Raw genomic sequence first — 12,945 nt, 5'->3', positions numbered from 1 at the left:
TTGGTGAATGATTGAATAGCAAAGTTCTTTATTCATAACCACTTCCATAGCCGACGTTTAGATGATAGTCTGTTATCTTCAGTCGTATCAGTCATAAGTGCCCTGACGTCGGCTCTTGTTAATAAATAAACTTTGTTATTCAATCATGAAACTGTAGATTTGGTCACCACATTTACAAAAACGTTGGCACAATAAAATATTCTAATAGTGATCAAATAGCTTACTATAGATGAGTTTGAAATAAAGATGACAATAGTGTTTCAGTTAAGACGTAGATTTACTAGTATACAAAATAAAGTGTTAAAGTTTATACACACAATACGGTTTGGTAGGATCAATCATTTGTCTTACTTAAAAACGTTAAAAAATTGCTCCATAAAAAGGTTTGTCAGTACAGAGGATTGATAATCTGATTTGGTCTTGGCTCATGAATGCGGCAACGGTAAAGAGCACCCTCTCGCGATTTCCTCTTCAACTGCAATCCGTACAATCGCCCCCCCCCCTCGACCACGGTATCAATGTAAGTCATGAACAAAAACTGTCTTCTACGTAGTACTCTCTTCAATTACATGTGTAATCTTGTCCTAGATGCGCTACTGTCGTCCAATTAAGTAATATTACAGTAAGTAAGTATAAGGCGATTAGATCACAGAAAATTGTGACGTATCAGGTTTTAAAAAAGCAGCATCGTTAAGGCTACCTTGCTTCCGGAATGATAGAAGATAGAACGAAAATAAACAACATCCAAACAATTTCCACTTCTTTTCAGATGTCTTCTGCAGTCGATAAAAATATTTCATGTACAAACAATCAAACAAACATAGACGACATAGGCTATAAATGCATCATACGGTAAAATATATCTGTACAGGTAATATTTTACATTGTGGCTTATTTGTAAGAGATAATGTGGTGAACGCTTGTAGGGGCTGGGAACAAGAACGGCTCTGATGACGCAGAGAAGTTAGGGAACGACGACGGCAGGGCGGGGCAGGTTGTGTATCCATGGTAACGGGTGACGTCATGAGGCACGCTGGTCGACGGCAGAATGCCGGCGTCTTGCTGGTGGAGCATGCGCATTCTTGCCGCAGTCTGCTTCTTCCATTTTGTTCTGAACAAACAAAACAAGAAACAATCTTTAAGATATGCCTTGTTCCAAACTTACATCAGGTGACGGCCATGATAGAATGAAAACGAGGCTAATGACGTAAGAACGCCAGGCGCGCGCAGTTCAAAATGGCGGCGTCCAGATCGAATTTCGCAGGACGACATGACCACTGTTGTGTACCTCACTGTGCCAATGATGCAAGGTACAATTCAGACAAGAGGCTATCGTTTGACACATTTCCGTCGGATGCCGTCTTCAGGAGACAGTGGAACCATGCGATCAGGCGTGATGTTGGACACAATTTTGAGGTAAACATTGTCTGTGGTCGATACCTATTTGTACAAACTAACACCACACTGATTTATATATATGTAACCGTGGTTGCTGTGTGAAGCATTGTTGTCATAATGTATCGGAAATATACAAGCTTGACGTCGGGTTTAGATCATGAAGAACAATCTAAATGTTATACGACATTGCTATTAACAAGATTTTTCTGTATACCCGTTGAAAGTTACAAACATTTCAATTTGTTTACATCTCTGGCAATAATTGTAGTCACACATGTCATGCACGCCCCCTAACGTGTTTCGTGTGAACTGCAGTACCCACCTTCTGTTCTGGAACCACGTTTTGACCTGGATCTCCGTCAGCTCCAAAGACTCCGCCAGCTCCACCCGCTTACTGACGCTCAGGTACTTGTCTTTCTTAAACTCTTCTTCCAGACGCTCCAGCTGATATAAAAGATAAAACATTTCTATTAGAATTAGAAACTCATTTAAACTGTCTAGAGCCCGTCAGTGTGTGGTCCATGACACATGGTTTTGCTTATATAAAAAATGGTGTAAGTTGTAGCGTTACGTTCAGAGTAAAAGAGACAATAATCTTCATTTATCTACAAAATTGAATTGCTACAATAATGGTAGCCTCTACCAGGCTTCAGAGACGGCTGAAAAGAATAGGAATAGGCTAAGTAGACAGATAACATGCCAGGGGAATTAGTCTAATAATTTAAGAGGTGTACAGTTTGCCGCTCTGACCTGTACTGTTTTTAAAAAAACGCTGACATGTTATTTGTCTATCTGGCCAACTGCCATTCTTTCAAGCTACCTCTGAAGCCTGGTAGAGGCTACAGGTGCAATCTTAACTTGTTTTTGACGAAAGATTAATGAGATGATACCATGATATCATTTATGATTCCTGCTTATTAAGGTTATTGCATGACGTCAAATATCCTAACCTGTCTGCTTGAATAAGCCTGACGTGGCTTCCGGTCCAAAGGCAGTTTCCGCTTTCGGGGGCGCTGCATGCTGGGTAGGATTGCTTTGCTTGCTGCGAGCGTCATGGCCAATGGCTGCCCTGAAATTAGATTCAAATGGAATTCCAGTTAAACTACATAATAAAGATATCGGTAGAGGAACGAAAGACAGAAACTAAATATGTAAAAAGACGACAGAAATAGAGAAAACTTGGAAAGGTACGAAAAGAAGGGGAAAACTTACTTTGACGTGGAAAGAGAAGGAATAAAAGAAAGAAAAGAAGGTTGAAAGAAAGAAGAAACAAAGAACACGACGTACGAAAGAAGGAGGAAAGAATAAAGAAAAAAAACACAATTAAAGACGTAGCCTCTGCGAGGCTTCAGAGACGGCTGGAAAGAGTAGAAATTGGCCAAAACATGCCAGGGGAGTTACAGTTTGCCACTCTCTCACTGACATGTTATCTCTCTATTTGGCCAATTTCTACTCTTTCCAGCAGCCTCTGAAGCCTGGTAGAGGATACGTCTTAATTGTTATTTTTTTCTTAGGCTTTCCCCATTCATTCGTAAACTAAATTAAAGCAATATAGGAAGAAAAGAAAAGAAATGCACAAAACCGGTTGCCATAGCTATGTACAGTACAGTGAGGTCACCAGTTACCGTATAACATAAACTTCAGTCGGCCTGATACAGGCTACGTCTTTATTGCTCTTTTCTTCTTTTTTTCCCTCTTCCTTTCGTAGAGTAAATGAAGGACGTTTAGGAAGAAAACTTGAAAAGAAATGCACAAAAACGGTAGATATGTACAGTACAGTGAGGTCACCAGTTACCGTATTACATAAACTTCAGTCGGCGACCCGTAAAAACACGATACACAGATCAGATCCATCCCGGCGTTTATACCATTACTGGTGTTAATTCGTCCAAATCTTTCCTTTGTGCCGCAGGTGTAGTCATCAATCTGCGGCTTCTCTATTTACACGGCAGAACAAAAGGCCCACAAAGGCAGGCCGCGGTCAGCAGTTATTGGGTGCATGTTAGGTCAGTAGCCGGTGTGTATCGCACGCAGGGCCAGGTTAGAATAACATGTGGTTAAAAGGCCGAAATGATGTCGCCATCTAACCTGCATTCTGTTGGGTGCTTCAAAAGATCTAACTGCAGTGGTATAAACAAAGTCTTCTAAAGAACACTGACTGCTCTAATGTTTAAGGGATTAGTACAACTCCGGTACAATAGACAGTTTTCGAGGTGCAGAAGATATCATGTTCGTGTCTTCCTTGTACCCTGTCTCTTGTTTGAGTTAAAACAAGAAAAGAATTTTTGACACGGAATCTTCCTAACCGTAAATGCGTAGAAAAATGTAAACTTATCTGCATGCATACAAATAGATAGCCTGGGTACCATCCCCAGTAGTATATTCGCAAACTCTATATATTATAGAGTTTGCGAATATACTACTGGGGATGGTACCCAGGCTAACAAATAGAACCAGTGGCCAAAGATTTTTCTTCAAGAATAGGACAGTTAGTTTCTTCTTCCTCTTCTTGCACTAGACTTGAAACATAATCTAAGCGCTTCAGTCTAAACTGATGACAAGTCTGGATTAGAAGGAGACAGTCACTGTTTGATCATGAAATCGAAACGCAGATATCAAACCATGATATGAAGGGACGGTGTGGCAAAGGTATGCTACCTGGTGGATTACATGTAGGTGGTTTCTATAACGAGACAGTAATTACTGAAGCTAGTAAGTAGATAATTAGCCAGGTAGAGATTTCACAAACTGTGACCTAAGTCTTTTTTTGTTTGTTTGTTTGTTTGTTTGTTTGTTTGTTCCGCATAATCAGTAAATCATCTTTAGGCGTTACACACCGGTTTTGTACAGTGAGTACAAGCTGCGTAAGACTGGACTGTAAGGTTTGATCTACTCCTGGAAGGACTACACGGGATCTCCCATCCGATAGGAGGTCCCTACCCGAAGCTAGCTAGGTACTCATTTTCACCTGAATTGAGTATTAAAATACGTATAAAGTGCCTTTCCAAATGACACAACAGTGGGGCCTGCCAGGGATTCAAGCCCAGAATCTTCAGATTCTGAACAGGCCTAACCACAAGACCACCTTGCCACCTGCAAATGAGCTTTGATAAACGTGAAAAGATGTACAAACCTAATCTCCAAGCAGGGTGGGGAAATGGTTACAGACTGGCCAATTTGATACTGTCTTACCCCCACCAAAAGATCTGCTTGGAGATTAGTACAAACCTACAAGCAAGTCACTTTGCTCATGGTATAATTAGACAACGCAGTTTTGTGGTTCAAAAAAGATGTAAAGTACTACACTCTACATTTCTTACCTTGTCAATATATTTCTCTAAATATAACCACCAAATATGCAAAGTAGAAACTTCGCCACGCGAAAAACGTCCTTGACAACGAAAACAAGGTGACCTTCTCTAGCGTTTTTAAGAAAACACGTCGCCGCTTTGAGAATCAAGAACGCGTAACCTTCCGTGACAAGGTTCTCCGCAGACCTTAATAAAACCTGAGCGCACCTGCGGATTAACATATCTCCATCTGTGGTGGTGTATCTGTTACCTGTGAGCTCACAAAGGCAGGTGTGTTAATCTCCGTGAGCTGTCACCAGGGTAATCCGGTCTTTATCTCTTTATTACAAAGTGTGGAGTTCCACGGTGACAAAGTGCGTGTAAAAAGAGATTTTCTGAGGTTATCTAAACTAGAGCTAGTGAAGAACGGCGCTAGTTGGGGGGCTTGTCTTAAAATTGCAACATAGACCTTTTGTTGCCATGACAACAGAGACCGTTGCCACTAAGGCACAGTGCGATTAATTCCACGATGTAAAAAGAAAAACTTTTTCTTGGTGATAAGTTTGTTCTGGATATATCTTTGTTCTTGAAGCAAGAGGATGGGCATAACTTACATGCTTACACATAATATTAACAACTACAGACCAACACCGCACATTACAATAAATTTTAACTGCTCAGTAATAATGAAAACACGAAAAGCTATGATCAAAAAAGATCAGAGAACCCAAAAGGTACTAAGTATGACAGAATGATTTTTTGGTAACTCAAATCATCACATGTAGTGCCTCCACAGCAAAGCACAATGTATAGATCTACTATTTAGACTTTTAGTTTATAATGATTCGCAGAATTAGGATATGTCGTCTTTACTCCGCTTTTATGTTAAAGAATTGTTTTTCTTACACAGTACGGTTGACTACAAAGGTTGACTTGTCAGCAAGAACATATCGTCAGGAAGGTTTCTTATATTTCTGCTGACGACTCCGAATGACCAGTTACACCCTCCTGTTATTTTGCACAAAGGAACACATTTACTTTGCAAACCGATACGCAAAGCGGCGTTTTTTTCTCTCTCACTTTAAAACAAACACAGGTGCATCTCTCTGGTCGCGTCGTTATCAGGTCTTTCATCGAAGTTTCTGTTACAGATTCCGGGGAGAGATGAGGGAGGCTAGCGATCCGTGTAACTGGGCTTAATCAAGACATCAGGATCATGTTGCAACAAGAGACAGAAAACTTGGTGAAAGAAAAGACGAAAGAAAACATTTCATCTTCCTCAGAAATACTACCAACACAGCTTTAACCGATATTCAATTTGTTTGTAAGCATTCTATCTTCGACTGTGTAAATCTCAATGTGGTCTATCAAACGGAATATACATTATTCAGTTAGCATAACAGTCCCAAAAAGGTCTTTGTGTAGCCTCTACCAGGCTTCAGAGGTACTTCAGAAGAGGCTAGAAAGAGTAGAAATTGACAGATAACATGCGAGGAAGTTTGCCTGCTAAAGGAGTACAGTTTGCCACAAGGAAGACTAGTTTTCGTTCACAGTAGAGGAGCTTCGCGTGGGTTGGCTGTTGCGTATTTTCCGTTGTCGCCTTGAAGCTATGTTTATGATAACCTAGATTTTCTGTGTACGAAAGCTGGTGGTCCTGTTGGGTAAATAGACGGTTTTAGTGAAGCTGTTTTCACTCTTTTTCCTGGTGCATCGTTGGAAATCTGATGTTGGCTTGGATTCAGGGACAATACGGGGAAAACTGAAGAGGGATACTAGCCTTTTCCTTAAAGAAAAGGTGCGTTTCGTAGCACAAGTGAATTCAACGTATGACCCTAAGGCCCAATTTATACGCAGTTTCAACTGTTCAGTCATTTTCATAGACCAAAGGCGGCATTGCATTGTTTTACCTGGAAACATTGTTTTCTTGGCGGTTTCCGCCTCTGAATCATATCACCTAAAAAAAGAACGAGGATAGAGATTTTTGCAACGCCTAGGCCGGAAGTGGATAAACTACAATCGGCCCCGACGTGTATGTTAGAAATATCACACTCAGTAGGAGATCGGGACCCAGGAAACGTACATATTATTGAAATATTAGCCTTTGAAGCGGCTGGAAAGAGTAGGAACTAGTAGCCTACACAGATAGCATGCCAGGGGAGTTTGTCCGCTATAAAGCAGCGGTAAGCTGCACTCCTTTTATAGCTGGCCAACTCCCCTAGCTTGTTGTCTATTTTGGCCGATTTCTACTCTTTCCAGCCGCCCCCTGAAGCCTGGTAGAGGCTAAAAAGAGGCCGAGGTCCAAGATTCTCCACCGCAAGGCTCCTTTATTATCGTAACCTACAGAACTGGAACAGTACACAAAGTACACTGACCTAACACGGGCCCAATAAACTCGTCCTACTGTCCTCATGTTGACACTCTTTTGTCTAACCGAGAAACTGAACACTCTACGCATGTAAAGATACACTTTCGCAACAAAACCGCGCGACCCGGGGGACTAATACTGTGTAAAAGCACGACAATTGGCAACATCTGAGCTCTCCTCGCGCCCCTTTCTTGCTGACAGATGAATTAACTAATCTCCAAGCAGATCTTTTGGTGGCTGCAACGACAGAATCAAATTTGTCCAACGGCCAGTTTAATCATTTCGCCACCGAAGGTATGCAATGATGGCGAAATATGGTAACTGTCTGGCCAATTTTTATCGCCTGGAAAATTTGATTCTGTCTTTGCAACCACTAAAAGATATGCTTGTAGATTAGAATCAACTTTATCCATAGTTTAGCGAAGTTTTTTTATGTTTTTTAGTAGGTCAGCTGATTGGACAAGCGATAAAGCCGTAAGAGTAAACGACAGACGTGTGTTCGATCTTCTTCGAGTTACGCGGCAGTCGTTGTGGTCTGACAACTTGTGAACGAAAACCGTTAGCGAAACGGCGAGCTATACACCGTGTAAAGGGGGAAAACCAGTCCGGGACGAATTCCTTCTCTTTTTTATTGCAACAAAAGAACGCTTCTAATTTTTCCTGTGAAAAACTTTAGCCTCCACCAGGCCTTCCTATAGTACTCTCCAAACAGAGGGTTTGGGTTTTGGTTTATTTTTGGCGTGTCTATTAGGCTTTTTTTATCGGGTTTTATTTTTGTTTATGTACTAGTAAAAAGATGCCAGTGCAAAAAAAGAAAGCCGGATAAAAAACATAAAAACACGCCAAAAATAAGCCCAACGTCTTGGCTCATTTTGGCTTGGAGCTTGGAGAGTATTCCTAAAGGGTATATAATTAGACCTTACGAAAGTCGCTGTGCTTTCGTTGCGTCAATAAAGTATAAAATTTGTATAATAGAGTAGTAGAAATCCGCAAAAATAGGGTCCGCCTGGGCAGGGGAGTGAGTCCACTGTTTCATTTCGCCCGTCGGAAACTGCTGTTATCGTTTAGAAAAGAGGGGATTAGTTTAGTAGTTTTATTGCCTTTGAACTCAGCGACTTTACACAGACCACTGGCTGCGCGGACAAATGACCTCTGCGGTGACTAAACTCCTCTCCTTTGTTTCTCGAAATTTGGCTAACTATTACAATTTGAACGCAGTGTTAGTCTGGTGAACACTAGAAAAAAGAAATTGACGACTTGCTATCATTGGTGTGAAGTTAGAAAACTAAGAGAAAGATACTAATCTCCTAGCAGATATTTTGGTGGCGGCAAAGATTTGACCAAGCTGTATCCATTTGCCAGGCAGTTACTATTTCTTTTGTCAACTTTTTCATTTTGCAATAACCCTACTACCATTGCGTACCATCCTTACACTACATTTTACCTGCTGCATTGTTAGCATTTGTCAAAATGATATATAAACTTGAATATCTTCTTCTTCAATGTTGTAGTTACGTTTACAGAAATAGTTTATATTATCCGACAGAGCGCTACTAACGGGCCTGTTCCGATAGACCATAAAACTATTTCGTGTACCGCTTTTAATCAACACTTGGACGACATTTATTCATTACGCTTGCAGTTTACCCGTAAATGTTGTATATACAGGTTCTTTTAAAATGATTCCTGTGGCCACTTGCTTCATTCTAGGTAGTTTTTCGTAGTTTTTGTTCCTGTTTAGCGGCTGACGACCGAAGCGCTTTTTCACGCTTGGTGGCACAAAATAAACTATCTATAACGTCGCACGTGGACCCAAAGAACTAAAGGTTTAAAGCTTTGTAAGGCTTCACTAAAGCCAGAAGAAAAGCTACTCTCCAAGCAGAGGTTTAGGCTTTGGCTTCCTTTGACGTATTTTCGGCGTTTTTACCGGGCTTCGTGCTTCTTGTTTTTGTACCGGAATTCTACTTTTTCCAGCCGCCTCCTCAAGCCTGGTAGAGGCTAAGCCAAACGGTGCCGGTGACATATTGGACACTGCCCAATTTGATACCTGTCTTGTAGCCACCAAAAAGATCTGCTTGGAGATTAAATACTAGTAAAACCAAACTCGCAGAAGTTTGTTCACTTACCGGCGCTGTGGAACGGAATGTTGTTTCCGTTGAATACTTGGGCCATCCACGCGAGTCTTCCGACCGGTACAGACGGGGGAAGGGCCGCTCCCACCCCGCCGGGCACCTCACACACGACCCGGTGGTCCTGAGAACCGGGGTAAAACTGTCCATGCGGGATCCCGTGTAGCCAGTGTCCGTGAGCTTTCGGCACGGGGACGTGCTCCGCTCTTCTGCTGACCGGAGAAGAGCCGAGAATGCTCTCGATGGAGAAGGAGAGAGACGACCGCGACGCCTGGCCCGCGTCCTCGGCAGCTGGCGCGATGTCGCCCGCCCGTTCCGCTTCCATTGTCCCGCTGGCGTACAACAATATCCCGGCACCTGTAGGTCCTATCTAACCCTTGTCCGTCGCAGTCTCTTCCTACGCTAGTTTTTAACTTCAGTACGCGATTTTCAAAGCAAAATTAAAGTTGAACGTTCACTGACTCGAAACAGACGTTTTCCGAACTAAGCTGCGACTAGAACCAACCGTCACTGAAGAGCACTGATCTCAAAATGAACTTTTTCGGGACAGGATGTCCACGCTAATCACGTGTGTTACCGTAGTTTACACCTTACCCGTTCTGGCTAGTTTACAGATGAGGCATGTGTTGTATGGGGGAGTGCCGCGGCCCACGATAACCACCCTAAATATCCCATTTACACCTTGTTGCCAGACACATTCGACTTCGGACGGGTCCACTTTACCAAGCAGGGGTGCGTTCTGGTTATGAAAGAACAGTCTGTTTGCTTTTATTATTTTCAGGCCATGATCACATAGATTTTGCTCCCTACAAAGTATAAATCTTACAAACTTCTATCTAACTATAGATGTTAGAATAAAACCACAATAGAATTTGAAAGGAGGTTACATCAAGAACATTTTGTATAGAAGATCGCCCCTCTAGCCTCCTTGCGAAATGTAACACTTTCATACGCGACCAAAGTCCTCGGAACCACTGTGAAATTCCTTTCGGATACATTGAGAACTGTTACTGAAATATATAACAATGAACAAAACTATCAATTTTTAGAACAACAGAAGTATCCTTCAGTTTACACTAGTCGCCATGAGATCTAACTACATGGTACAAGTTAACACCTAATTTCTAATTGCTGGACACTTTAACAGCTTAATCCTGCGGTCTGGTACTTCCAGGCACGGTTAGCCCGTCTGCTTAGCCTCTACCAGGCTCCGGGAGGCGGCTGGAAAGAGTAGAAATCGGCCAAATAAAGAGATAACATGTCAGGGCAGTTTATCTGCTGGGAGAGAACATTTTGCCGCAAAACTCAGACCAACTCCCCTGGCATGTCATCTGTCTATTTGGCCGATTTCTACTCTTTCCAGCCGCCTCCCGAAGCCTGGTAGAGGCTACCGTCTGCTGGCTTGTCCAGAAAAGTAAATCGTGAGAACTGTTTAGTTTGGACATGAGACTTTGTGTGGGAGGGGGACATTACGCTAAACTTCCTATGAGAACAGCGCAGATGCTTTGGTGGTATCAAATTTGCAAGACGGTATCAAATACTAATAGGCAGGGCAGTATCTATTTGCCACCCGAAGCGAGAAAAAAAAAGATACCAGTGCAAAGTTTAAAGCTCTATAAAAACGCCCAAATCTCATCCCAAAATAAGGTAAGATCGAAGAAAATGTACACAGCCTGTGTACCTGTAACTCTCGATTTTTCCTGACATGTACCTAGCCTCCGTAGCAGGCTTATAGAACTGGGGGTTTGGCGGTCTTCGGCTGTTTTCTGATTAGCCCAGTTCTAAAAAACGGGGATAATTCAACCAGGCCGGCTATGTTGTCTATATGCAATCAGAAAATAGCACATAAAAGCTCCCAAAGACAATGAAGACCACTAAAACCCCCAGTTTTTGGCATGCTATGGATGCTAACATGTGCCATATATTCATGACGGACCAAGAGAAATGTAACTACATATTGGCACACACATCTTTGTTATATTTCAATGTTTGCGTACCACTTCTTTACTCCTCCTTTACAAGTGGCCTGCAGAGCTAATCCCAATTTATTAGGAGTGAAGATCGCATCCGGTCTGACGGTTTTGCAGTGTCTCACTCTCTAAAATACTTTGTAGCAGTCGTGTCAGACGAAATAATCTCCACGATCATTCCTCCTAATATCTGCAGTATGTTTGACATAATCTTTATTGAATTAAGAAACATCAAAACAATAGACAAGATGGAGAGTTAAAAACACCTCGGTCGGTCTGTTAAGACAGAATCAACATTGGTCAAGGGCGCAATTGCAAGGTTAAAAGACAAAAAAAGTTGTGCATCAGATATCAATATGTAAGTTATTGTAAGGCCATGTTGATTTGATTATATGGATGACATCCGCGCGCGCATGAATTTTCGGCCGTTTCCAAAAAAAAAAGTTTTCAACCATACTGTAAATCGTGCAAAACAGTTGCTAAATGAGCAAAAATATACCATAAGTTGCAAGGAAACCATTTAGAAACGATACCAATGTCGTAGAATGCCAAAATAAAAGGAAAAAAGACAAAAATGTAAAGAAATGAATTCGAAGAGTAGATTATTCGCCATAACATATTCTGTGCCATTTGTTCAACCTTCATGACCACGTAGATTTCATAGTGAGAGCAACTTTTTTTTTCAAAACTTTTTTTTTATTCGCACGCGCGCATCAGTTTTGGGGTTCCCAGAGGATGTCATCCATATAATCAAATCAACATGGCTTAACGTTACATTCTATGATTCTCGATTCATGGTCATCACTTTAAAATACAGTGCAATCTAATATATGCTTCTAACGTGGCATCATAAGCTGTGCTCTCTTCATGCTTTTCCTACTGAACACGAGCCGACACGCTCTGAAAGAGAAACAGAGAAATTGTAAACCATGAGGACTGTGAGCGAGCACGCACGAGATTCAGTTAAGGGCCCCCTAGCGGAAATGCAAAAACCTGCAACTGTACGAACCGTATGCAAAGCTACCGTATATGGAATAGAGGTGGCCTAATAACAAATTTTAAGCAATATGATTTGATAGAAAAAGACCCAAGTTAGATTTAATGGCAGATATTATGATGAAAGCCCGTAACGCTTTCTACCAGGTCCCATTCCCGTTTGGGCAGTGAAACTATTGCGATTTTCTACTGTAGATTGTACATGTACTTACTGTGGGCGAACGCTAGCCCATAATCTCACACCTTGTCCCAGACGTGCCTGCAAGGTAAGGATAATGAGAGATGATAATATTATATACAGGCAAACAAATGAAGAAAATATGAAGCAAAGAAAAAATTTCATGTTCACTAGCCTCTATCAGCTGCAGGCCTCAGGGAAGCGGCTGAAAAGAGTAGAAATTGGTCAAGTAGACAGATAACCTGCCCTAGGAGTTGAACGCTTTGCTAACAAACTGTTATCTCTATCGGACCAATTCCTCTGGCATGTTATCTCTCTATTTGGCCAATTTCTACTCTTTCCAGCCGCTTCCCTCAACCCTGTTAGAGGCTCACTCAGCTTCGCAGGCACGCGGCGCGGCGACAGCTGGCTACATTACAGCGAACGACACGCCGAGGGAGTTTAGCCATCCAGTTTAGCCCCTCAAACTGTAAACTGGATGGCTAAACTCCCTCGGCGTGTTATCTCTCTATTTGGCCAATTTCTACTATTTCCAGCCGCGCCCTCAAGCCTGGTAGAGGCTAGACTTGTTACACCTTACTCTCCAAGCAGAGGTTTGAGTTTTGGCTTATTGTTGGCG

The 12,945-nt window shown here is 42.0% G+C and overlaps 1 protein-coding gene across 1 annotated transcript; it reads right to left on the bottom strand.

Moving 5' to 3' along the window:
• Positions 1 to 297: 297 nt before the first annotated feature.
• LOC109464825 (T-cell leukemia homeobox protein 3-like) lies at positions 298 to 9,834 on the bottom strand. Its single transcript, XM_019761900.1, has 4 exons — positions 9,180 to 9,834; positions 2,349 to 2,467; positions 1,721 to 1,842; positions 298 to 1,111 (listed from the first exon to the last, which is right to left on the bottom strand). The coding sequence occupies exons 1-4, from the start codon at positions 9,505 to 9,507 to the stop codon at positions 892 to 894; spliced, it is 789 nt and encodes a 262-aa protein (XP_019617459.1). The 5' UTR covers positions 9,508 to 9,834; the 3' UTR covers positions 298 to 891.
• Between the last annotated feature and the right edge of the window lie 3,111 nt (positions 9,835 to 12,945).

The sequence above is a fragment of the Branchiostoma belcheri genome, unplaced genomic scaffold, assembly GCF_001625305.1.
Source record: "Branchiostoma belcheri isolate BF01 breed outbred unplaced genomic scaffold, Haploidv18h27 scaffold141, whole genome shotgun sequence".
Classification (NCBI taxonomy): Eukaryota; Metazoa; Chordata; class Leptocardii; order Amphioxiformes; family Branchiostomatidae; genus Branchiostoma; species Branchiostoma belcheri.
This window is presented reverse-complemented; position numbering and strand designations above follow the sequence as displayed.

Excerpts from the sequence above, each read along its gene's own strand:
- LOC109464825 (XM_019761900.1), bottom strand. The coding sequence starts at position 9,507 with ATGGAAGCGGAACGGGCGGGCGACATCGCGCCAGCTGCCGAGGACGCG. Across the intron at positions 2,468-9,179 it reads CATTCCGTTCCACAGCGCCG|GGCAGCCATTGGCCATGACG; the intron begins GTAAGTGAACAA and ends ATCTAATTTCAG. Across the intron at positions 1,843-2,348 it reads AGGCTTATTCAAGCAGACAG|CTGGAGCGTCTGGAAGAAGA; the intron begins GTTAGGATATTT and ends CTTTTATATCAG.